Here is a 27,956-nt window from a genome sequence, read left to right as displayed (position 1 = left end):
CCCCACCCCGAAGACATGGCCGGAACTGACGTCATGCTGACCTTGAACCACACGGCCATGACGGCCGCCAACAACGTGACCTATAACCCCTCCTACACCCTGACCCAGTACATCGAGACCATCACCATCTCCCTCGTCTGTCTGGTGGGGACAGTCCTCAACCTCCTGACCGCCGGGGCTTTCCTCTCCCGACCCCTCAGGTCAGTAGCCAGTGTGTGTGTTGTGTGTTGTGTGTGTTATGTTGTGTGTTGTGTGTGTTGTGTTGTGAGTGTTGTGTGTGTTGTGTGTGTTGTGTGTGTTGTGTGTGTTTGTGTTGTGTGTGTTGTGTGTGTTGTGTGTGTTGTGTTGTGGGTGTTGTGTGTGTTGTGTGTGTTGTGTGTGTTGTGTGTGTGTTGTGTGTGTTGTGTGTGTGTGTTGTGTGTGTTGTGTGTGTTGTTTGTGCTGTGTGTGTTGTGTGTGTTGTGTATGTTGTGTTGTGTGTGTTGTGTGTGTTGTGTGTGTTGTGTGTGTTGAGAGTTGTTCTTGTGTTGCTCATTCCCTTCCCAGTTGGCGAATCTATGGAGTGTATAGGAATGCTACTCGTAAACATAGAGGTTCTTAAATCCGTTATGGTTAGGATAAAAAAAAATTCAGTTGTTTTTATTGCTAAAGTTTTAGCAAGTTTACAAGAAAATGATAATTATAAATATATAAATATATGAAAAAGAATAGTAGACCTCCCCCAATCCACGCTAACACAAATGAACCGGGAGTGATCTCCCCTAACCTTTCTCGAATATTGTTATATAACACTACGGGGGATGACAGCTCGGGATATAGACATGATTTTTAATCCATTTTTTAATTACTTAAACTTTTTAAAATAAAATAGAATCTCCTAAAAAAAAAAGGAATTGCGCACCAAGTGAACGGCAAACAATACATTTATAATAGTGCGGAATATTATTAGTACTTTATAATTCATATGCGTTTTTTGAGAAATCGGAAATAGCGTAAAATACTACTGTGAAATTTCGTTTATCTTTCTTAAACAGTATTCAAGTTATAGGCTTTTGAAAAACTAAAAGTAGAATAAGTTCCACTTTCGGTTATCGGAAATAGCTGAAAAGTTGATACAGAACTAAAAATTGGATATGATACTTATATATGAAATTTCATCAACCTAGCTGTAACGGTACTCAAATTATAGTGTTCAAATACATACCCCCCCCCCACACACACACATACACACATAGGCCTACACACACACCGACATACAGACATACGGACAAAATTACAAAACTATGTTCTTCCGACTCAGGGAGGTTATACCCGTACCATCATTAGAACCAAGAGCTGTACAGAAAGTTATACCTGTACTTGGTACCGCCATAAGAACCAAGAGCTGTTTAGAGACTTATACCCGCAGAGAAAGTTATATCTGTAACATCATTAGCACCAAGAGCCGCACAGAAAGTTATACCCGCACCATCATTAAAACGAAATATTAAAAAAAAGCCAGTTTTACTAATACCGTCTGCTGGTTCATACGTTAAGGTATCGATTTTGTTCTGACGGGTCTGCTGGTAATGTTAGGCTTAGGATAAGGTTTGATTTAGAAGGTGAGGATTATGGTTAGGGCTAGTGGTGGGACTAGCGGTAGGGTTAAGGTCAGAGGCGTAGCGACCCCTCCCGGCGCCCGGGGCGAACTTTCAGTTTGGCGCCCCCCATATTATATATATATATATATATATATATATATATATATATATATATATATATATATATATATATATGTGTGTGTGTGTGTGTGTGTGTGTGTGAGTGTGTGTGTGCAACAGTCCATGACATTCAGATTAGAATTTTAGCGGCGATAAAATGCGTATTAACATTCTAAGTCGATGTGGAATTCAAATGCATTGTCAAAACAATTCAATCAGGATCCGTAGCTAAGTATGAGGTATCTTTTATTGTATGGCTCGGAGCTAGTTTAAAGACAGTGGAGAATGAAAAGGTGGTAGTAAGGGCATAATATGAGAAAGACAGAAAATAACATCACTACGCAGGTGCATGTGTGAAGTCCACGGGGAAAGAGGAAGAGAAAAAGAATAAGTAAGTCCTGAAGGTAATCATTTGAAAAAGAGAAGGGGGAGGCTGGATTATTAGGGTTCGATCTTCATAAAAATCAAGTGAGTTGACGAAGTGTTGCCTACGTCTATGTTCCTTAGGAAGCCGAAACGAATAAAAAGAAGAAAATCAAAAGAGTTTAGAACAGTGGGTTCCATCGAACCCCAGAGGTTCGGTAAGTCAGTCTCCGGGTTTCCGCGGAGGTCAAGACACACACCCGATTCATATGATTTACGATCGGATTTTGTCAGTGTGGACGATACAACTATTAAGAAGGGTTCGGTCATTGCGGATTTGAAATTGGTGGGGTTCTGTACCTTCAAAAAGGTAAGAACCAGTGCTTTAGAGTGTAGTTTGTAGAAGGTGCAAGCCTATTTGGTCTACTTTTGGTCGTGTCTTTAGAACAATTTCGATAATAATAGGCCTATATTACAATATTAAATCATCACTTAGGTTGACCAAAGTGTTATGAAAAAAATGAATAAAAAATCATCTATTCAGTACAATATACTAATTTTCTTCTCTCTTAAAATTTTGGCAAAGAGTGTCGCTTTACACCCACCCGCTCCGACAGTCTGCTAATTTATTGAACGAATAGCGATACAAGAATCCGTGATATTTAGTTCTCTTTAATGAAGTGATCTAGGTTAGATATAATGCAATTAAGTAAAAGTATCTGATCTCTTACGTTGAAGTTGAGCGAATCGTAAGAATCTTACAAAGAACTAGTCGCGTTATTACTTAGCAAAACTGGGGAGTGTTCATTCAATTGATCTCTTTTCTAAGTGTTAAAAAAGTTATCTGGTCACCGATCCAGTACAAATCCTGCGGTTTTTTGCTGGTGAAAAAGCGCCCCCACCCCACCACCATCTTGGACAAACGTCACTAACTCTTTTTTTATGTTACACAATACGCTTTAGTACAATATGTTTCTTTTTTGAGTAATTCCGGTGTGAATTTTTACGATTTTAGTCTTGGAAAAAGCGCCCGCCCCCGCCCCCCCCCCACCCCCCCCCCATCTAGGAAGCTGGAAAGAGGTTTTTCCGGTCACTGTTTCTTAAGGTTAAACGTTTTACAGTTACTCAATCAAGGTGGAAAACAGTTAAATCAGAATGTAAAGGCTGACAGCCGTTAAATTTCTTTACTTTGTTTATAATTAAAAACTGCAGCATAAAATTAGCTTTTAAAATTATTTTTTACCCCTTTTGGCGCCCCCCTAGGGTCTGCGCCCGGGGCGGCCGCCCTCCCCGCCCTCCCCTAGCTACGCCTCTGGTTAAGGTTTGGGCCTTGATTGTGGTTAAGGTAGAGACACTCAATTTTATCTAATCTGCCTAGCGCTGGTTGGTACTTAATCTGATTCGTAGATAAAACGGCTAGGCATAGTGTTGAGGACGAGGTTGTGGTCATAGAAACAGGTAACTCTACTTCACCTACATTCCAGACAATCAGACGGTCAGCCCAGTCTTGGTATAACATGCCATTAGGCGAGGGAATCGCTGGTTCTCGGCTGCTGATTTAAGTCAAATTTTTCGAATTTGATTTGACGGTCGGACTAAAAAAAAATATCATCCCTCATTTTTTTTTGTACAATGTCATAGCACCTAATTAAAAAACACCGTCTTCGTGCCTGAAAGTTTTCGCAGCGTGTCTGAAACCGGAAGTGACCTTAATTCTCAGCTTCCACTCGAGTTCAGCGCTCCAACAACGCGGCCGGCACCCGGTCCCGCGTCTGCCATAGGCCAATAAAAATTTCTGTTAAAAGCCAACCTGGCCGTCTCCTTGGTAACGGAAAATTTTAATGCCAGTTTTTTGTTGAAACTCCCGACCTGAAGAACTCCCACAGGGGAACTAACTCCGATGTAAAAAAAAAACGAACTCTCTCTGAAAGTGGGAACTGGCAACAATAGAAGTTAGTGTGTCATTGATTTCAGTGATGCAATTTTACGCGTGTGTGCTATTGTTAGAAACATGGCCTATGAAGTGTATGGGAACATCTTTTTAAGAGCGTTCAAAAAATGTGTCTTTGAAGACATTATTTTTTTTAAAGAAGTTTTCCGTCAATGTCGCACGCTTCTGTACAACCCTTAAGGGGGTAGACTCCAGAAGGAAAAAACAAACTTCTTAACGAATAAGCTTTACTTATTTATTTCTGTGAATCTAAGCTAGGGTACTTAAAAGAAATTGTTTGCATTTATCAGGAACGCTTCTGAAAGTGTGATTGTCATGTCAAGATGAAAACAATTTAGAATTTTTTCTTCGAATTTCCAAAATTTTATATGGTGAAATATCATTAAAATTGAATGGTGTTTCACCATTAAAATTTGTTTGAAAATTCGAAAAAAATATTTCTCGAGTGTTTTTTGTTACAAAAACTATCCAGCTGACTGTATCAGAGTTAGTAAAAGAAAGGTCAATGATTATATGATTAATTTATATATGTTATTTTTTGGACCGTGAGACCTCGACAAAAGGTAGTTTTTTTTTCAAGATGGCCACCGTTTCCATGGCAACCATACTTTCAAAAGTGTCCCTTATGCAAAAAAATATTTTCCCTTAAGTACCCTAACTTAGATACACAGAAATACATTCTAAAACGCATTATTTAATGAACAGTTTTATTTTTCCTTTTTTCTAATGAGCCTACCCCCCCCCCCCCCCCCCCCCACCCTTTAGATGTCCTGTCAGTCTCAAGCAATATCGTGATAAACTAACTTACATTTTTTTGTAAGCGATGGCACGTGACATCTGTCCTTGATTCCATCTGCCCTGCCTAATTGTTGGTTCATCTCGACAATAAAAGCTATGGGTGATGCCCTCTCAGTTGACATTGCAAGAATCTTATAAGATGTCATGACGGATCATTGTACCCATGCTTTGAAAAAAATACATTGTTAAATATGCTCTTATTTTAACATTTCCCATCATTTCTAGGTGTACATGTTATCAATAATATAGCACGGTATGGTCGTGTGCTCGAGTTCTCAACTACTAACCCTAAACTCTTGAGTTCGGATACCGTGTTGGAGTCCGTATTACGTCCATGAGTTCACCCAGCTTTGATGGGTATCTGACTCAATGCTAGGGATACTAAAGGCGGCTGGACATAGTGCAAACTACACTATTTTATTTATATTTTAGACAATAGAAATAGATTTTAAGTCTACATGATCGTAACATTTTTACCTAAGTTATCAACAACCCCACGATAACATGGTGCCCATGATTTTAAGAATGCCCTCCGTCCCCAGGGGCATCTCCTGCTGCCTGTACCTGGCCACGCGGTCCCTGGCCGTGTTTGGGTTCCTGACCAGCATGTTCATCGCCTGGACCAACACCTTCATGCCCCTCATCAGCAACGAGGGCATCTGTGAGCTGACGGTCTTCCTCTCCTACTTCTGCCCCTTTCTCAGTGTCTGGATGGTCGTCATCATCACCGTGGAGAACTTCATCAGGATCTCTCAGCCCTCCAGGTAGGTCAAGGCCAGCCCTCCAAGTGGGTCAAGGTCAGTTCTCTAGGTAGGTTAATGTCAACCCTCCAAGTGGGTCAAGGTCAGCTCTCCAGGTAGGTCAAGGCTAACGCACAGGTGAGTCAAGATCAGCCCTCCTGTTTGTAGGTCAATATCACCCCCCCCCCAAGTGGGTCAAAGCCAGTCATTCAGGTAGGTCAAAGTCAAACACTCTAGGTGGGTCAAGTTCAGACGTAAAAGGTAAGCCATAGTTAGCCGCACAGGTAATTCAAGGTCAGTGCTCCGGGTGGGTCAAGGTCAGTCACACAGGTGAGTCATGGTCAGACGTCCAAGAAAGCCAAGGTTAGCCTCCCAAGTAAGTCAAGGTCAGCGCACCAGGTGGATCAAGGTCACCAGTCCATGTTAGGCTACCAAGCTCTTCAGGTAGGCCAAGATCAGTCATCTAATTAGTCCGTCAATTCAATACGAGTTTTAAGGTAAGATGCAAGACCTCGGGTTGGCTTACATTACCTAAATAAGCTAATGTCATTTCTCAATTCAGGTCAAGGAAAAGGTAGGTCAAATAACAGTGCTCTACGTAGGTCAAGGTTGAGTTTTGGACAAAAAGTTCGAGACTGATTTTTATTTAAGTTGAAATATAGGAAGTCCTTTTTAAAAGTCTGACTAAAGTCAAGTCCTGTAAACTAATCTTTGGGTAGAAATAGTTCACAATTAGTAGATCATACCAATTTTAAGGTTGACGGTAGTCTTCAGGTCAGTGTCAAAGATGGAAAGCATATCATAGTTACATGTCAAATGTGTAACTGTAAAATTAAAATAATGCTACATTTCCAACTTATTTTAAACGGATATAGCGTAAAGCGTAAGCGATTTTTGTGGTATCTGAAACAGTGAAATGTAGTTACTGGATTCACATACATTTCATAATGTCTGATGAATGAGTCTCGCGATGTTTCAACGGGGGTCAAACAACTTTTTTTAACTGCTGTGACTGAAATCCAACTCACATCCTTCGCATCCCAGTAGCCCTTATACTTTATACCTAAACGTAACAAAGCTGTTGAAAAAAAATAACCCTTAGTTTAAGATCAGATATTTAGTGGATAAATTTCAATTTTTGTTACTGCTAAGACTTAAGTCTATCTCTCATCCTTAACATCCCAATCGATAAAATTAAAAATAGCCTTTATACCCAAACGGAACAAAGTTGTTGAAAAAAACTTACCCTTAGTTTAAGATCAAATATTTAGTGGATAAATTTAGTTACAGCTTATGCTTGTCTTGATCGCCAAATTCGTTGGTCAGAAGATAACAAATAACTAAGTCCATTACAGTAAACCCCCAAAAATACGAGCATTGTTTCGCCCACTAATCCCCATCACAGCTGATCTTAAACCTGATTGGATGAGAGGGATGAACGTCACGTGACTCTATCCGTCCCAGAGTTCCGGGTATAAATCCGGATTAGAGTCGGAAAAAAAAGTCTGAGAAAAATGTCCGTCCGCGAGTCGTCTGGGTGAGTTTGTTAGGATAAGCTTGACGGCCGGCAGACGTTAGAAGTTTATGTCGTCTGATGTCTAGAAACAGCGGGAAAACGAGCCGGTCACATTTAGAAATAGGAGAGTTGATTGGGGGGGGGGTAATATAATTTTCATGACTTTCCTTACCTGTCTGGGGTTTTTCGTCCTTACGAAAAAATCAGTTTCCTTCTGGTAAAATTGTAATCAATTTTCGCTGTGTGAATTACATCACTGCTTTAATCACCGTTTTTACCAATGTTCTGCTAAAAGTCTCGAGTTCGAAATTCGGGTTCAAGTCACGTTAGGAAAACCAAAAGTTGTTAGACATAGCGCTAACCACATTATCCTTTTGTATGCCGGGGTCCCTGAAACAGATGAACTCTACTTCATCTGCCCCATGTGTCACGGGAAAAGATGATGAATAAATTTCAGCATCGTTTCAGTCAAAGGGCTAATTTATAAACTGCTAATTACTGACGCTTGGTCAGCTGACCATCTGACGTGACCAACCGATCATCATCTCGCATCTCATTGGTTCCTACCTATTCTAGCTAATCTTACCAACTCGCCTGCTTGACTTCTGGCTATTGTACATTTTCTCCGTTCTGCTTGACCTACTTATATAGCTAGCCTAACTAGTGTCATCCCTCCTATCCTAACCAGTCCTAACTTTAACGCTAATCTAGACCTATCCTTATCCTAACCAGTCCTAACTTTAACCCTACCCTAACCCTCTTCTATCCCCAGGGTAAACCAGCTCTGCACCCCGCGGGTGGCCAAATACGTCATCGTCAGTTTTGTACTGCTGGGCCTAGCGGTGAACAACTTCCCTTTATGGACGAGCCGCGTCATCAGAGGCTCGTGTGACGTATGGCCGGACTTTCACGAGGTTTGTATAGGCAATGGTCAGGGGAGACAATGTTATTTCACGTACCGGAGAGTTCTTTCCCATTAGGAGTTAGTGTTATTTAAACAAATGGAAAGGGAGATAAGTCGTTCAGAAATTTTCGTAGGTTTTTTTTTTTTTTTGGATGTTTAAAAAAAAAGAATCTTAAAATGAATAATCAATTATTTTTATTACGACGTTATTAAAATTTATTGCCAAAGTTAATTATTTATTGCATTTTATTTTTGAGTTTTTTCTCCTGTAATTGCACACGACATGTGGCAATTAAAATGGCGCCAAACGTGCAAATTCTAAAAATATCTTGTCGTCTGCGTCATCAAATGTCAGAGAGAAAACACGGAGCTTGTTGTCATACTCTGGTCTTCTAAAAATGGGGGAATGTGTGTGGGTGTGTGTGTGGGGGGGGGGGGGTGATGACGTTTTACACACGCATCTAACACATCACGCACCGTACTACAACGCCAACCACAACACAACTCTCAACAACGTATCCCACATTTGAACTCTCCCCCCACCCTGCACACACGCAACACTAACCACAACCTACACATTTAAACTAAACACGAACTAAATACAAAATTACAACACAGTTTTATATATTATATAAGGTATCACTAGAACACAACTAAATACAAACATTAAAAGATGACATTACGTTACACACACACACACACACACCACACAGACACACACACACACACACACACATATATATATATATATATATATATATATATATATATATATATATATATATATATATATATATATATCTTCTTCCCCAAAGAGAGTCTACCGCTTCCCCCCCCCCCGGAAATTTCAGGTACCCCCCCCCCCCCACCCCCGTGGAAATTAGTCTGGAAGAAACACTGTATATTTATTAAGAAACTTAAAGTAGTACGTCAACCGGCCTTTCAAGATTCCATTTGTGTTTAGATTTAAAATAAACAATACAAAGCGACGTTTAAACAAATGTTTGATTTGTTTGGCTTACATTTTGCAAAGTAATTGCTTATTTTAATCACGAATCTTTTTAAAGATATTATTCTAATGACGCGGATTACGGTCAAAAGAACGATTTCATTTGAGGCGGTTATTAAATGGGCGATGGTCGACTCGGAGATTAGCTGGAATAGACAGTCTGGGCGGTTAGGCGATAGGGTGAAGCTTATATGGATTCAGACATTGTAGCTGTTACGGGCCAGTTGTAGGTTAGTTTAGAATAGGTTAGAATAGTCTAGAACTAGGGAAGAGTGCCTGTGTGAGTGGAGTTCACCTTACTGTGTAGTTACCCTTGTGTGTTTATGTATTGTTATCCCAAGGTCGAATGCGGTATAAAAGCTGGAGTGAATGGTTGTCAGGGGTTAGTTAGTTGGCAGTCAGCGGGTTAGTAGCGGTTAGGACGAGGGCTGTTCTGGTACGCTTGAATGCATTGAGACGAATAAAAGTAGTGAAGTTAAACACGAAGCGTTGTTATTGATTTGAAATGAACCCAGAACGTAACAACTGGTGGCCAGTATGAATCAAGTAGAAGCATAAACTTGATGCTGTCCTGTCGTTTGCCTGATGCTGCCCTGATGTTTGCCTGATGCTGTCCTGCCGTTGCCTGATGCTGTCCTGTAGTTTGCCTGATGCTGTCCTGTCGTTTGCCTGATGCTGCCCTGATGTTTGCCTGATGCTGTCCTGCCGTTGCCTGATGCTGTCCTGTAGTTTGCCTGATGCTGTCCTGTCGTTTGCCTGATGCTATCCTGATGTTTGCCGGTTGCTGTCCTGATGCTTGCCGGTTGCTGTCCTGATGCAGTGTTACGGGCCAGTTGTAGGTTAGTTTAGAATAGGTTAGAATAGTCTAGAACTAGGGGAGAGTGCCTGTGTGAGTGGAGTTCACCTTACTGTGTAGTTACCCTTGTGTGTTTATGTATTGTTATCCCAAGGTCGAATGCGGGTATAAAAGGGCGAGTGAACGATTGTGTGGGGGCAGTCAGCGGCAAACATCAGGATAGCATCAGGCAAACGACAGGACAGCATCAGGCAAACTACAGGACAGCATCAGGCAACGGCAGGACAGCATCAGGCAAACATCAGGGCAGCATCAGGCAAACGACAGGACAGCATCAGGCAAACTACAGGACAGCATCAGGCAACGGCAGGACAGCATCAGGCAAACATCAGGGCAGCATCAGGCAAACGACAGGACAGCATCAAGTTTATGCTTCTACTTGATTCATACTGGCCACCAGTTGTTACGTTCTGGGTTCATTTCAAATCAATAACAACGCTTCGTGTTTAACTTCACTACTTTTATTCGTCTCAATGCATTCAAGCGTACCAGAACAGCCCTCGTCCTAACCGCTACTAACCCGCTGACTGCCAACTAACTAACCCCTGACAACCATTCTGTTACGGGCCAGTTGTAGGTTAGTTTAGAATAGGTTAGAATAGTCTAGAACTAGGGGAGAGTGCCTGTGTGAGTGGAGTTCACCTTACTGTGTAGTTACCCTTGTGTGTTTATGTATTGTTATCCCAAGGTCGAATGCGGTATAAAAGCTGGAGTGAATGGTTGTCAGGGGTTAGTTAGTTGGCAGTCAGCGGGTTAGTAGCGGTTAGGACGAGGGCTGTTCTGGTACGCTTGAATGCATTGAGACGAATAAAAGTAGTGAAGTTAAACACGAAGCGTTGTTATTGATTTGAAATGAACCCAGAACGTAACAACTGGTGGCCAGTATGAATCAAGTAGAAGCATAAACTTGATGCTGTCCTGTCGTTTGCCTGATGCTGCCCTGATGTTTGCCTGATGCTGTCCTGCCGTTGCCTGATGCTGTCCTGTAGTTTGCCTGATGCTGTCCTGTCGTTTGCCTGATGCTATCCTGATGTTTGCCGCTGACTGCCCCCACACAATCGTTCACTCGCCCTTTTATACCCGCATTCGACCTTGGGATAACAATACATAAACACACAAGGGTAACTACACAGTAAGGTGAACTCCACTCACACAGGCACTCTCCCCTAGTTCTAGACTATTCTAACCTATTCTAAACTAACCTACAACTGGCCCGTAACACTGCATCAGGACAGCAACCGGCAAGCATCAGGACAGCAACCGGCAAGCATCAGGGCAACAACCGGCACACATCAGGGCAGCATCAGGCAAACGACAGGACAGCATCAGGCAAACTACAGGACAGCATCAGGCAACGGCAGGACAGCATCAGGCAAACATCAGGGCAGCATCAGGCAAACGACAGGACAGCATCAAGTTTATGCTTCTACTTGATTCATACTGGCCACCAGTTGTTACGTTCTGGGTTCATTTCAAATCAATAACAACGCTTCGTGTTTAACTTCACTACTTTTATTCGTCTCAATGCATTCAAGCGTACCAGAACAGCCCTCGTCCTAACCGCTACTAACCCGCTGACTGCCAACTAACTAACCCCTGACAACCATTCACTCCAGCTTTTATACCGCATTCGACCTTGGGATAACAATACATAAACACACAAGGGTAACTACACAGTAAGGTGAACTCCACTCACACAGGCACTCTCCCCTAGTTCTAGACTATTCTAACCTATTCTAAACTAACCTACAACTGGCCCGTAACAGTAGCTTTAATGGTAAAAGTCGAATTACCAGAGTGAAGGGTAATTAATCACGGGTGGAGCCCTATATGTCTTCAGAGACGTTGTTAGCTTTGATAATAAAAGTCGTATACCAGAGTAATTGATATTTGAATATGGAGACTGCGTGCTGTGAACATAGAGATATCTAACGTGTAGTTAAGTCAGGTTTAGGTTATGGTTTTTTTGGGTTGAGTCTAGGTTTGAAGTTTTGTGAACCCTAGCGTTCGCAGCTGGTAAAGTTTTGTGAGCCCCAGTGTTCGCAGCGTGGTAAAGTTTTTGAACCCTAGTGTTCGCAGCGTGGTAAAGTTTTGTGAACCCTAGTGTTCGCAGCGTGGTAAAGTTTTGTGAGCCCCAGTGTTCGCAGCGTGGTAAAGTTTTGTGAGCCCCAGTGTTCGCAGCGTGGTAAAGTTTTGTGAGCCCCAGTGTTCGCAGCGTGTTGGCCATACAAGATCGTCGGGTCCGGGTAAAGGAAAGGAATTAATTCTCACCACCACAAATTAATCATTACCGCTACAAAATCAATTTTCACCTCTAGAAAAATAATCCTCACGGCTACAAACTAATCCTCAACTCTAAAAAATTAATCATAACCTATACAAAATTAATTATAACATATACACAATTAATCCTAACGGCCACATGTTTAATAAAGGCCTGACTGTAATTAACAACCGTCATGCACCAGGCGACATCCGGTCATGTGATCTCCTACGTCTCCCCTACACGTGATAACCCTCGTCCTTGAACCCCGGTAACCATGGCTACAGAGCACAAACAGGACGAGATCTAATGAATACATGACGAATTTTAATAAATAATTAAGAGAACTAATTAACGGAATGTTGCTTTCAAATCCGTGTAGAAATTACAAAGTCATATGAATGTGATTAATCGATTAGATGTCAAAGATTTTTAAAATTACAACTGTCCATACATGTGCCCCATGGATCGCCAGGTTCGAAAAGGGAACCGTACTTAAGATACAAAAGTCACTATAGATACCAGAGACTAAATATACTTTCTACAGGGGCGTAGCGAGGGGGGGGGGGGGGGGGCGGGGGGTGCGGACCGCACCGGGTGACACCATTTAGGGGGGTGACACCAAGGCAAAAAAATAGCAAAATATATAGAGAAAAACTCGAGGGGGGGGGGTGCAAATCGAAAGTTTGAGGGGGGGGGGGGGTGCAAATCGAAAATTTGAAAGTTTGTCCCTGGGAAGGGTCTCTATGCCTCTGGGGGGGGGGGGGGGTGACACCATTAAGTGCCGCACCGGGTGACACCCGACCTCGCTACGCCACTAACTTTCTAGAGTGGTTCGAAATGTGCACAAGTAAAAAAAAACCTTCCACGATTTTCAAGTTTCGAAAAAAATATTCTTTCAGTTGTTTATTTGAATTTGAATAAGATTTAAATTAAAATCAACAATTGTAAATTTCGTAATTTTTTTTTTAAAATTGAGGTTCCTCCTGTCAATTCAGCAACCAATAACTGTCAATACTGCTAAAAATAATTGGGAACCTACGTGTTCACCTATTGGCTCGTTAGTGTGTCAACACGTGACGTCACGTAGAGTTCACTCAGGTCAGGGAATCCCCGCGAGAGCAGCTAAATTTGTCCACGACTCTAAAATCACGTGTATGAGTAATTTATCTCCTTGGTGTCAAGCCTATGGTCCCTCTACGCCGGAGTTAAACCGTGTTAAACCCAGTTTAGCATCATTACCAGTCACTCTTCGAGAGGCAGATGAGTCCAAGCACTTGTTAAAAATAGATTAAATTTAAAAGACAAAGCCTAGCTTGTGGGAATCCACCAGGGCGTTGACACAGAAAAGCCGAGAAGTTGAAAGCAATTTGATTAGAATCGTGGAGTCAGGTTTTTGGTGGTTACAACTTGTGTGATGGTCACACGCTGGTGTGATAGGACACAGGACATAGTGGTGTAATAGGACACAGAACACACTGGTGTAATAGGACACAGGACATAGTGGTGTAATATGACACAGGACATAGGGGTGTAATAGGACACAGGACATAGTGGTGTAATAGGACACACGACACAGTGGTGTGATAGGACACAGTGGTGTGATAGGACACAGTGGTGTCATAGGACACACGACACAGTGGTGTAATAGGACACAGGACACAGTGGTGTAATAGGACACACGACACAGTGATGTAATAGGACACAGGACAGACTGGTGTAATAGGACACACGACACAGTGGGTAATAGGACACACGACACACTGGTGTAATAGGACACACGACAGAGTGGTGTAATAGGACACACGACACACTGGTGTAATAGGACACACGACACGCTGATGTAATCGGACACACGACACAGTGGTGTAATAGGACATAGGACATAGGACAGACTGGTGTAATAGGACACAGGACAGACTGGTGTAATAGGACACAGGACACAGTGGTGTAATAGGACACATGACACGCTGGTGTAATAGGACACAGGACAGACTGGTGTAATAGGACACAGGACACAGTGGTGTAATAGGACACAGGACACGCTGATGTAATAGGACACAGGACACAGTGGTGTAATAGGACAAACGACACACTGGTGTTATAGGACACAAGACACAGTGGTCTAATAGGACACACGAAATGCTGATGTAATAGGACACACGACACACGGGTGTGTCATGACACAGGACACCCTGTCGATCAGAATACATGACACACATTTTGACTCACACACCTGACCCAATGTAATGCAGCATTTCTACAGACCACTCACCCTTTCATATTCTATAACATGATGTGACTTAGCATTACAGAGCTGGTAATTGTGTAAGACAGCATCCTTGAATGTTGACAACGATCTCATCTCTGGACGATTGGATCCTTCAAATTTTTTTCATCAATTTTCAAATGTGACACATTTTTTGCGTCAATGTAATTCATTACTTGCTCTTACAATTTTGTGCACGATTGTACAAAAAGCGGGCGCCATTGTGTCCGTCTATTGTTGTGTCATTAACACGAGTGTTTGATGTCCTGTGGCTAACTGGTCTGCTTTGTGCTGTCCTTCACTCTCCTCTTATCCCCCTTTACGTGGATTTTGTTCCAATGACGCAAGGCTCATTTTAGCGTCGCTGTTTTCTTCTAGTGTGAGGTTTTGTTTAAAGAAAACCCTGTTAAGGTGCTGGCAGCAAGCAATTGAGATGAAGTGGTGGTAATATGACAAGTCGACGTGACATGGAGTTTGGACATGAGCGTATGACAGGTCAACGTGACCTCATGTCTGAACAATAGCCCCCCCCCCCCCCCCACATCCACTCCACATATCGATGCGCGTAATCGTAAATATTTCCCGACGAGGGATAAGGAGATCAAGAAGTGGTTCTTCTGTCTTAAATTCTGACTTGATTAGACCCCTCACACACGTACACACACATATACATACATCGACATATATATATATATATATATATATTGATGTATATATATATATATATATATATATATATATATATATATATATATATATATATATATATATATATATATATATTTTTATATATATATACATATATATATATATATATATATATATATATATATATATATATATATATATATATATATATATATATATATATATATATATATATATATATATATATATATATATATATATATATATATATATATATTGATGTATATATATATATATATATATATATATATATATATATATATATATATATATATATATATATATATATATATATATATATATATATATATATATAGATATATAAATATATACATACATACATCGATATATATATATATATATATATATATATATATATATATATATATATATATATTTATTTATATATATATATTTATTTATATATATATATAAATATATATATATATATATATATATATATATATATATATATATATATATATATATATACAATAAATGCTATTGTATTGTGTTTGGTGCCCCCAATATGACGTCATTGACCATCAGATTGTTCTTGCTTCCGTTGCCTGAGGTCAGACTGATCAGATTCTGTGTTTGTATTTAATGTCTGAATCGTTGTGTATTGTTAGTTCTTGTTTACTTCCCTTGTGTTATAGATCTTAGTGATGTCCCTTGAATATCGAGTCTCTGTGTACTGTGTAACCGTGTTGCTGATATCAGTGAGTTAGTTATGAATGAGTCTCGAGAAAAGACGTCACATCGGAGCTGTATGTATGAAATAATAAGAATTGAAACTAACTTAATGGCGTCTACTATTATACCTCAAGTGCTACTAAATAATTTTTTATTATATCTTCCATCTTTTGATGTTGTCATTTCTTTTTGTTGTTTCAGGTTCACGCTGTTTTCAACTATCTCGACGCCATTTTGACGTTGGTTATCCCCCTTGCTCTGATGATCATAGTCGTGCCCCTTGTCGCGGTCAGCGCTATGCACGCATACGAGAGGAAGAAGAGGCTTAGTGGGGACACTGGCCTACGGAACAGGTGGGATTTCTGTAAGGTGGTTTTTAGACGGTGGGAATTTTATTTTTAGCTGGTTTATGTAAGGTAGGAGGGATTAAAGAATTTTAGGTTTATAAAATACGACAGTATTACTGTAACTTTTCGATTTTGGTAACTTATGAATAATATAAATTTTATTAAGAATCTAATATATAAAGCTCAATCGGATTCTGTGGCTCTGTGTGGGACCGAGGACCCTTAACAATAGAGGAATAAAGTAAAAAAGTCGACTTGGTCGTCAAATGCACATAATGTATTTATTATCTAAATTAATGATTTAAAAAATTATTATATGAGGTTATGTCAAACAAGTTTCACTTTCCAAACGTATAATTTTAATTAAAGGCCTGACCGGGACAGCTAGTAGTTTATAAAAAGTGGTAATTTGATCAATGGCATAAACATAATTGTAGTGTGAAATTGTATACTGAAGTCGAGTTTTACTTTAAGGTACATTTCAAAAGGTTGAAACTTTATGAGTGAAATAAAAAATGTAAGATTACTACAATGGTGGGTATTGACGAGAGATTTTGACACCAATTAGCCTTTGACCTCACGTTCAAGTTAACCTTTGACCTCTACAGACAGTGCCCGGAGCCGAAGAACTCCCCCGAGGCCCGGGTGACGCACCTCCTCCTGGCCGTGTCGGTGGTCTTCCTGCTGCTGCACACGCCATTCCATGGGATCAGGATCAAGCTCTTCATCGTCTCCCGTACGGAGATACAGCCGGCAAGGTAATGTTAGCAGCCGGCAAGGTAATGTTAGCAGACGGTCAGGTAATGTTAGCAGACAGGTAATGTTAGCAGACGGTCAGGTAATGTTAGCAGACAGGTAATGTTAGCAGACGGTCAGGTAATGTTAGCAGACAGGTAATGTTAGCAGACGGCCAGGTAATGTTAGCAGCCGGCTAGGTAATGTTAGCAGCCGGCTAGGTAATGTTAGCAGCCGGCAAGGTAATGTTAGCAGCCGGCAAGGTAATGTTAGCAGACGGACAGGTAATGTTAGCAGACGGACAGGTAATGTTAGCAGCCGGCAAGGTAATGTTAGCATCCGGCAAGGTAATGTTAGCAGCCGGCAAGGTAATGTTAGCAGCCGGCAAGGTAATGTTAGCAGCCGGCAAGGTAATGTTAGCAGCCGGCAAGGTAATGTTAGCAGCCGGCCAGGTAATGTTAGCAGACAGGTAATGTTAGCAGACAGGTAATGTTAGCAGACAGGTAATGTTAGCAGACAGGTAATGTTAGCAGACGTACAGGTAATGTTAGCAGACGTACAGGTAATGTTAGCAGACAGGTAATGTTAGCAGACAGGTAATGTTAGCAGACAGGTAATGTTAGCAGACAGGTAATGTTAGCAGACGTACAGGTAATGTTAGCAGACAGGTAATGTTAGCAGACAGGTAATGTTAGCAGCCGGCAAGGTAATGTTAGCAGATAGGTAATGTTAGCAGACAGGTAATGTTAGCAGACAGGTAATGTTAGCAGACAGGTAATGTTAGCAGACAGGTAATGTTAGCAGACAGGTAATGTTAGCAGACGTACAGGTAATGTTAGCAGACAGGTAATTTTAGCAGACAGGTAATGTTAGCAGCCGGCAAGGTAATGTTAGCAGATAGGTAATGTTAGCAGACAGGTAATGTTAGCAGACAGGTAATGTTAGCGGACAGGTAATGCTAGCAGCCGGCCATGTAATGTTAGCAGCCGGTCAGGTAATGTTAGCAGACAGGTAATGTTAGCAGACAGGTAATGTTAGCAGACGGACAGGTAATGTTAGCAGACAAGTTATGTTAGCAGACAGGTAATGTTAGCATACAGGTAATGTTAGCAGCCGGCAAGGCAATGTTAGCAGACAGGTAATGTTAACAGACAGGTAATGTTAGCATACAGGTAATGTTAGCAGATAGGTAATGTTAGCAGACAGGTAATGTTAGCAGACAGGTAATGTTAGCAGACAGGTAATGTTAGCAGACAGGTAATGTTAGCAGACAGGTAATGTTAGCAGACAGGTAATGTTAGCAGACGTACAGGTAATGTTAGCAGACCGGTAATGTTAGCAGACAGGTAATGTTAGCAGCCGGCAAGGTAATGTTAGCAGATAGGTAATGTTAGCAGACAGGTAATGTTAGCAGACAGGTAATGTTAGCAGACAGGTAACGTTAGCAGACAGGTAATGCTAACAGCCGGCCAGGTAATGTTAGCAGCCGGTCAGGTAATGTTAGCAGACAGGTAATGTTAGCAGACAGGTAATGTTAGCAGACAGGTAATGTTAGCAGACAGGTAATGTTAGCAGACGGTCAGGTAATGTTAGCAGACAGGTAATGTTAGCAGACAGTCAGGTAATGTTAGCAGACGGTCAGGTAATGTTAGCAGACGGTCAGGTAATGTTAGCAGACAGGGAATGTTAGCAGACGGACAGGTAATGTTAGCAGATGGTTAGGTAATGTTAGCAGACAGGTAATGTTAGCAGACGGACAGGTAATGTTAGCAGACGGACAGGTAATGTTAGTAGCCGGCAAGGTAATGTTAGCAGACGGACAGGAAATGTTAGCAGACGGTTAGGTAATGTTAGCCGACAGGTAATGTTAGCAGACGGACAGGTAATGTTAGCCGACAGGTAATGTTAGCAGACAGGTAATGTTAGCAGACGTCACAGTAAAGCTAGTTTTTATCGTTGTAATGTTAGGCAATGTCAAATTAAAGCTATGCGTTACTAAGATAACCCCTGCTTTTGGACAGATAACTCTTGCGTCTTTTAACTTCCGGTCCACTTTCGTAACTCCCGCTCAATTTCCGTACACGCTATTTATAATTTGACCTATCCGCACCGAAAACACATAAACGTAATGGATGCAAAAAGCCATTGAATGGTTGAAGGAACCACATTCAGAATACATTAGGGGATGGTATACCTGATTGATTTTGTGTACTTAATGAAAAATTAGATTTTTTGTGCATCTGAAGGAGAGAGACACATGGAAAGATACAGAGAGAAAGAGAGAGAGATGGTGAGGGAGACTGAGAAACAAAGATGGAGAGGGAGAGGTAGACACAGATAGAAGAAAATAGAGAGGAATTGAGAGAGAGAGAGAGTGTGTGAGAGAGAGGCACATGCAGACAAGTACCCACACAGACCTCCAAAGGTCAAATCTTTGCAAAGGTCACATCCGGTTGTCGTGTTCACATCACTTCCGGAAGGTCAGACTCTAAAACATTCTCCTCCGTGGAGATTTCTAAACTCCTGAACAGAATAGTAGCAGTAGCCCTTAGTGAGATCCCGGGGGAGTGGGGACCGACAAAAAGAAGATTTATTAAGGACTACGGTCATCACGTGACCGGGAGACTGTACCGGAGCTTAGAAACCACATGTGGACGTCAGTAAATGAGTTACGTCACGCGTTGCAATTAGGCCTGGACTCTTAATTACATCTTATCAGCTGTTCTCTATATGCAGAGGTAGATACTTACACACACAAATACACACACAAATACACGCACAAATACACACACACATACACACACACGCACACACACACTCACATACACACACACAAACACACATGTACACACACTTAAGCACACACACATACACACACAAATACACGGACACTCATACACACAAACACACACACAAACACACACACACACACATATGAACTCAGGACCATTAGGCTAACTATAGCAATCACGGTAATTTAGTCGCGTTAAAAATTTTTGTATTATTAGTTTTATTGATTGAATGTAGCCAGGACGGCTAGTAATCCAATGTTTGTTGATATCTGTTTCATTGTGGACAACATGGTGATTAAAGATTATTTTCTTACATTCTAGTGCAGACGCGTAGCGGACAGCTTTATGATTAAACTTTATTTTTTCATGGTTACGTCATGGACCACATGATGATTAAAGATTATTTTCTTATATTCTATTGTTGACATCACTGATTAAAGATTATTTTCTTCCATTCTAGAGTGGACAGCAATGATTAAAGATTATTTTCTTACATTCCAGTGTGGACAGCATGATGATTAAAGATTATTTTCTTATATTCTACTGTAGACAGCATGATGATTCAAGATTATTTTCTTCCATTCCAGTGTAGACAGCATGATTATTAAAGATTATTTTCTTCCATTCCAGTGTGGACAGCAATGATTAAAGATTATTTTCTTCCATTCTAGAGTGGATAGCAATGATTAAAGATTATTTTCTTACATTACAGTGTGGACAGCAATGATTAAAGATTATTTTCTTCCATTCCAGTGTGGACAGCAATGATTAAAGATTATTTTCTTATATTCTACTGTAGACAGCAATGATTAAAGATTATTTTCTTCCATTACAGTGGGGACAGCAATGATTAAAGATTATTTTCTTCCATTCCAGTGTGGACAGCAATGATTAAAGATTATTTTCTTATATTCTACTGTAGACAGCAATGATTAAAGATTATTTTCTTCCATTCCAGTGTGGACAGCAATGATTAAAGATTATTTTCTTCCATTCCAGCGTGGACAGCATGATGCTTTTTGTGTTCCGGATGGTCTACAACCTGGACACTGTGGTCAGCTGCGCCGTCTACCTGGTCTTTGGCGACAACTTCCGGAAGGTCTTCGTCAAACTCTACTTCTCCCGCTGCTCCAAGCAGAGGTCAACTACTTCCGGCTCAGAGCAGGCCACGACCTTGACCGAGAATCTGATGAAGGACAGCGTGGTGAGCCACACGAACGGGTGCGGGAACGAAACCCGGCTGGTCAGCGCGGCGGATCAGGGCGAGAATGATGAAGAGGACGAGGAGGCACGGACGAGGAAGAGGTTGCTCGCGGCTGATGCTGTTTGATGAGACCGGAAGTAGCCAAGTCTAGGAATTATGGCTCCTTTGTCTATTTATAGCGTCAACTTGCGTCCCTTGATGCACTGGAAACTTTGTCCTTATGTCTAATATACAGCTACAATATCCTATATCCCAACGCCTTCTCCTAAAGTGTGTATTTAAATACCACTGGACCTTACACAGCAAACACGACATTTAAAATCTAAACTCCTAATACGAATATTTGTGACATAAACTTCCTGGATTTTTATTCTGTCAGGAATTAGATCGACGTGTTTGTTTATAAAATCCAAGCGCAAAGTGATGTAACTACAACACTTTCAAACTACTGGATGGACATTTGTACTCCGGGCAACAGGTTTTTGCTCACCATAAAAGAAAGAAGGTTCGCATTCATTTCGTCAACATATCTGCAGCTAGTTCAGCTAATGAGATAAACAACTAAACAGAAGTTTTGTTTATATATTCGGTAAAACATCGACCACTACCAAGACTATTCATAATAAAATATATTAGTGCATATATCAAACACCAATGGTGTGGAGTGGATTCGCATAACTATATAATATACGCTGTGGAACTTATTCATACAATAATCAAAACTAAAAGCTATGGAATATATAATTACAAAAATCAAAACTATAGTCGAAACATGCGGCGTCACTGAGTTGTTTGACTGTTCTGTTGTGATTGGTGTTCAGCAGATTAGAAACTAACGGGAGTCACTGACTCTCTATTCATTCAATCTCTAGTCACTGACTCTAGTCGCTGACTCTAGTCGCTGACTCTAGTCGCTGACTCTAGTCGCTGACTCTGGTCGCTGACTCTGGTCGCTGACTCTGGTCGCTGACTCTAGTCGCTGACTCTAGTCGCTGACTCTAATCGCTGACTGTAGTAGCTGACTCCATCACCTCTGGAGCTAAGACGCCGAGTCACTCAGATACAAATCGATGGAGCATTTAACTACTAGGTTTGTAGTTTCACATATATTACCTTGTGTGGTTGCATCCACATACCACATCCCATACATTATCTTGTGTGGTTGCATCCACATACCACATCCACATCACATACATTATCTTGTGTGGTTGCTTACACATACCACATCCACATCAAATACATTATCTTGTGTGATTGAATACACGTACCACATCCACATCACATACATTATCTTATGTGATTACATCAACTTACCACATCCACAACACATACATTTTCGTATGTGATTGCATACACATACCACATCCACATCACATACACTAATCCACATTCCACCATCCACATTCCACAATTCAAATACCCTTGTAAAGTTTGGATAATTCTGTCAGTTAATATAACCATCACTGTAATGTGATGTTTTCTCATTAACGTGTGCGTCTATATAATCTTCATTATTGTACGAATTAAATGTAATGCACTTTGGAGTGTGAATTTATTCAATCTGTGTTGTGCTCTATGTAAAGTCTCCTTTACAGAACAATGTACATGGAACATCTCTTTATGTGTGAACAATTGTCATAACTAAAATGTAAATATACACCAGAAATTAAAATGTAAAACTGTACCTAACAATAAAATGTTGTCGAATATTTTCTTCATTAACGTGTACACGAACACATCGTCGCTTCAGTTGACAAATTTAATCGTGATCGACTGTCAAATTTTGATGAGAAAATATAATAAATGCAGTTAATAATGAGTGTATGATAAATTACATTGAGCGTTGTGTTGTATTAAATTATATTGAACTCTATTACTTTAGGTTGTCTTGCAATACTTTTTGCGGCCTAGCAATAGTATGTAGTGTACGTGTACAAATACGTGCGCATGTACACCAAGAAAGTTTTGGCAACAACCTATTACTAGTATCTGGCAGCGAAGCTTGAGACCATTTAAAGTAATTTAATGGGTGTATTTTGAACTTGTCGCCTTGTTCCACTATAAAAAAAAACCAAAAAAAAAAAAACCACAACAGTTCTGCTCGAATCCTCTAAACGAATAATGTAATTAGGTTAGGGAGGGCTTATCGAGCACAGTGATTGGTGAGCTTCAGTCACGTGACGAATGAGCAGCCAACCAAATAACTCGCATTTAGTCAGATGATTTTTTTAAACATTCTCCAGCCAAACTGACAGATAAAATCTTGAAGTAATCCAGTCGGTGGCGTACAAGCGTGGAACGAATTTGAATCAAGTTCACGGGCCCCCGAAGTCCCAGGGCCCCCCGGGATTTTTAAGTAAAAAAATAGAATGTTCGGGAGAGATTTAACACTTTGTATTTTGTGTTTTAGAAGAAGAAAGTACTCGGAGGCATGTCTGTTCTATCGATTTGTGAAATGTCATACAGTGTTGCAACTTCTCCTGTTATGAGTTAGCAATGTGCAGCATACAACTGCATCATACAACTTCATCACACAACTGCATCATACAACTTCTCCAATTCATTTTATGTGAATTGTGCATCATACAGCTTCATCAAACAACGTCTCTAATTCTGTATGTGCACTGTGCACCATACAACGTAATTCTTGTAATCATCTAATGTATTGGTGTTATTACGTTTTGAAACCGTGTCTGAAATCATTTCGTTTAGAGGTAGTTTGTACAGTGACTAACGTCTTCAGGATCTAGAGTTAGCTTTCTTGAGTCAAGTAGTTTTTAGCTCTTGAACTCAAAGCAAAGCTTACAAGTAGCTTTAATGGCTCTGGCGTAACGTCATCTATCCCAGATTTGGGTGCTGTATGTGTGCTGTGTGTCACTTGACCACTGCCAGTGTATTACTCTCACACTTCATATTTGTCACTCCCCACTGCTTGTGTGCTGTGTGTCAATCTCCCATTGCCTATATGTCACTTCCCCACTGCCTGTGTATCACTCTCCCACTTCATATTTGTCACTCCCCACTGCCTGTGTGCTGTGTGTCACTTTACCACTGCCCGTGTATCACTCTCCCACTTCATATTTGTCACTCCCCACTGCTTGTGTGCTGTGTGTCAATCTCTCAGTCACCGCTGCTAGTTAGGAGCGACGTAACTCCAAACTTAAAATCATAAAGACGTGTCTTAGATCAACTCTCTCACAATACCGGCTTGATAATATTTATTTTAATTCGGTTTATGTCTAATGTCAAAAGTAAATGACTTAGTAGAGACATTTGCTAAAAGTAAAGCTAGAATAGTGAAATTACCGAAGTTATTACTTCCGCTATGCCATTTTCTGTTGTTTTTTCTTAAATCGTCAAAGATTTATAACCGATGTAAGTTTAGAATTAATTGATCTTAAGTCTGTCGTGGTATTTGATGATCTGAAGTCTGTTTTTGTTCAATTCGTAAAAATTAGAAATCAAAAGTCTGCTCCGTCCTTGTTTGATATTCTAAGGAGTAAAAATTTTTATTTGTTGGGGGAGGGGAAACAGGGTAGGGTAGCAAATGGAACCTCAAACTAATAACTGTCGCTTGTGAGTTATTGTTTAGAGAATGCAGAAAATATTGGGCACTGGCTAGGTTTGGGGTAGTAGAAAGGTTAGGGGGTAAGGATTGGGGTAGGGGTAGTAGAAAGGCAGGGGTATACGTATACGCTAAAGCATACATGTAAAAATGACCATTTTTACAGCTCAATGTGACCAGCTCCATGTGACCAGCTCTACAGCTCCATGTGACCAGCTCTACAGCTCCATGTGACCAGCTCTACAGCTCCATGTGACCAGCTCTACAGCTCCATGTGACCAGCTCTACAGCTCCATGTGACCAGCTCTACAGCTCCATGTGACCAGCTCCATGTGACCAGCTCTACAGCTCCATGTGACCAGCTCCATGTGACCAGCTCTACAGCTCCATGTGACCAGCTTTATGTGACCAGCTCTACAGCTCCATGTGACCAGCTCTACAGCTCCATGTGACCAGCTCTACAGCTCCATGTGACCAGCTCTACAGCTCCATGTGACCAGCTCTACAGCTCCATGTGACCAGCTCTACAGCTCCATGTGACCAGCTCTACAGCTCCATGTGACCAGCTCTACAGCTCTATGTGACCAGCTCCATGTGAACAGCTCTACAGCTTCATGTAACCAGCTCTACAGCTCCGAGCTACAGCTAAGAGCCCACCACCACATCCACAAGATGACGTCACCACCACACAATATATCAAAAAAGACGTCACGCAGTGCCGTCAAGTCAATAGGGTGTTGCAGTGGAGTCCAAATGGAGTCCTGCCGGTTGGCGTTTTTTTAAACCAAATCTGAATATTTTTATTAAATCTTTTTTTTTTAAGTTAGGAAAGCTACTTTCGCTTTTGGCTTCAAAACAAGCTCAAGTTTTAGAATCAGAATTTCATTAATTTAGATCTAGATCTAGAAATAGATAGAATCTAGGATCTAGATTCTAAATCTAGAGATAAATAATTGACTTTGCAGATTTTAATATAGATTCTAGAATCTAGATCTAGAATTTTATTTAGAATATAACCGACTCGTTAGATTTAGTTTTAGTTTTAGACTTAAGACTTAGGTGTTTACTGTTTACCAAATCGTTCAGTAGGAGTAATGTCCCCTGGGGCTAGGCTTGCTAGGTCTTACATTAACTTTAAAAAATAATTAATTTACTTACCGCCACAAAACTTTTCTGTCAGAATTGAATGCAAATACATTACTTCCCAAACGTACGTACACAATAGACTTGAAATTTTGTATATTTGTTGCATATTGGGAGTTCATGATGAGTTTAAAATGTTGAAGCGAAGTCAAAAAACAAGCAGCCGCCATGTTTTTTTTATCAATGGGAATCATGATCACAAAAATTCATTTAGTTTGGAAAATTTAATCTCTCCCTGGCGGAAGTTTTTCCAAAACTTGGAATGGATAAATGAATTAATATTATTAATTATTTCAAAAATTATTTTCAATAGTTTATCTTGAATTAAAAAACTCAAAACATGTAAAAATCGATACTTAATATTTTGTTTTAATTTTTGACAGCTAAAACATAATTTTAGCGCTTGCCAATTAATTTATATAATTTTTTGAAAAATAGCATGTTGTATAGCAAAGTATTACTGCAACACCCTATATTACAACATTGTTATAAAATGTCAGCTGAATCTACAAGGGGAGGTACGCAATAAAAACCTGGAAACATTAATTAATTCCGTTAATGAATAAAGATTATTTACCACACGAATTTACCGTTATCAGATAATCCACAGGACGTGTGGCCACTACACAACATGACCACTACAGATTCGATCTATCAATGGATCTAGCACCACGGTAATGTGTTAATTAGATTGGCCCATCAGATTTAACACTGTCTACACCCACCAATTCGATCTTTCAATGGATCTAACACCGCGGTAATGTGTTAATTAGATTGGCCCATCAGATTTAATACTGTCTACACCCACCAATTCGATCTATCAATATATCTAGCACCCCCGTCAACACGCTAACGTGACTAATGCTAACAAGTCCAGCGCTGCTAAAATATGTAACACGTTTAATTAATTAAATACATATTATTTAACGCTCTGAGTCAGGTTTGGTTTCCAAATGATATGTATTAGTTTGGATTTTAGTTTACCTTTGTATATGATATAATTATATACTATATATATATATATATATATATATATATATATATATATATATATATATATATATATATAAATCCTACTGAAACTATATAGTTTAGATCAAATAACAACGCCTTAACTAGTTCGACTAAATACCTTGTAAATAACAGTAACAATAACAACCCACTAATCCTAACGTGGTATAGCGTCAACTGAAAGACTTGAAACTCCACAGTGCTGTCATCAGTTTGTCGTGGATTGAATTTCCGAGACCCACGTGATGTGTACACTATATTAACATTTACTAGAACATTAGAAAATCGATGTTTAAACGGCATTTGATAGCTAAAGCTTTTTTTTAATGTAAAAAATAGAAAGATTGCAGGAAACGAGATAGAAACCACGAAAAAATAAATTGGAAATAAGAATGGCTATCCAGAATGTCGTATCAGTAAAATACAGTCTCGAAATAATGAAATTCTATGTTGAATTTTTTTCTAGTATATTATACAAGAACTTCATTATAACAGAAAGAACTATGGAATATAAATAAAACGGGGTTTCGGTTCAAGTTATGTTAAGATCTAGTTTAGATTCCTCATTTTTATTTTCTCGTATACAGAGTGTATAGAAAGTATTGTAATCGTGCAGAAAAAAAATCGAGATTTTCGCAAATCTCGACGTTTTACACCTTCCTGAGTCGGAAAAACATAATTTTGCAATCGTTCACCGTGTCTGTGTGTGTATGTGTGTGTATATATGAACCTCTAACCTCACCATGAACATATATATAAGCCTCTAGCCCCACCATACAAGTCTAAATGAACTTCCACACCTCACCATAAAGATCTACAAGAAAATCTAATCCTACCATACACGTCTATATGAACCTCTACACCTTACTCTAAAGATCTAAATGAACCTCTAACCCCACCATACAAGTCTATGTAAACCTCTACACCTTACTCTAAAGATCTATATGAACATCGATATTAACCATAATCTATAAAAATATCTACCTTAACCATAAAGATCTATATGAATATCTACATTCACCATACCCCCTGGACAGTTTTTGTCTGATCTCTCTCCTCATGTGGCATATGGACCATATTAATATATCCATATACGGTCAACACGTGACACGAACAGCCTACTCTGTCAGGCTTTAAATAGAGCTGAGTGTCAGCTCAGCAACACACCAGACAACAGACCTGGGTATCACCTGGAATTTTGTCAATTTGCTGGTTCCTACTGCAAGTCTCATCATCAGGTACAGTCAAAAGTTTGTTGTACATCCAGGTATTCAGGTGAAGTAGATTGTATACGTTTGTACACTGCGATTAATGTCTAATTTTACTTAGTCTAATTCTTTAAATTTTATATCATGTTTGATAAATGTCAAGTTTCTCGTAATCTAA

At 40.0% G+C, this 27,956-nt stretch overlaps 1 protein-coding gene across 1 annotated transcript; it reads left to right on the top strand.

The window, feature by feature from the left end:
• Positions 1 to 15: 15 nt before the first annotated feature.
• LOC131952649 (FMRFamide receptor) lies at positions 16 to 20,977 on the top strand. Its single transcript, XM_059315415.1, has 6 exons — positions 16 to 200; positions 5,355 to 5,576; positions 7,841 to 7,982; positions 15,975 to 16,126; positions 16,729 to 16,878; positions 20,647 to 20,977. Exons 1-6 carry the CDS (start codon positions 16 to 18, stop codon positions 20,975 to 20,977), a joined length of 1,182 nt encoding a protein of 393 aa, XP_059171398.1.
• Positions 20,978 to 27,956: the final 6,979 nt, after the last annotated feature.

Source organism: Physella acuta, unplaced genomic scaffold (genome assembly GCF_028476545.2).
Source record: "Physella acuta isolate Inbredline_101_S28 unplaced genomic scaffold, ASM2847654v3 ptg000072l, whole genome shotgun sequence".
NCBI lineage: Eukaryota > Metazoa > Mollusca > Gastropoda > Physidae > Physella > Physella acuta.
Note: the sequence above shows the minus strand (reverse complement) of the source record. Positions and strands in the feature narration are given on the sequence as shown.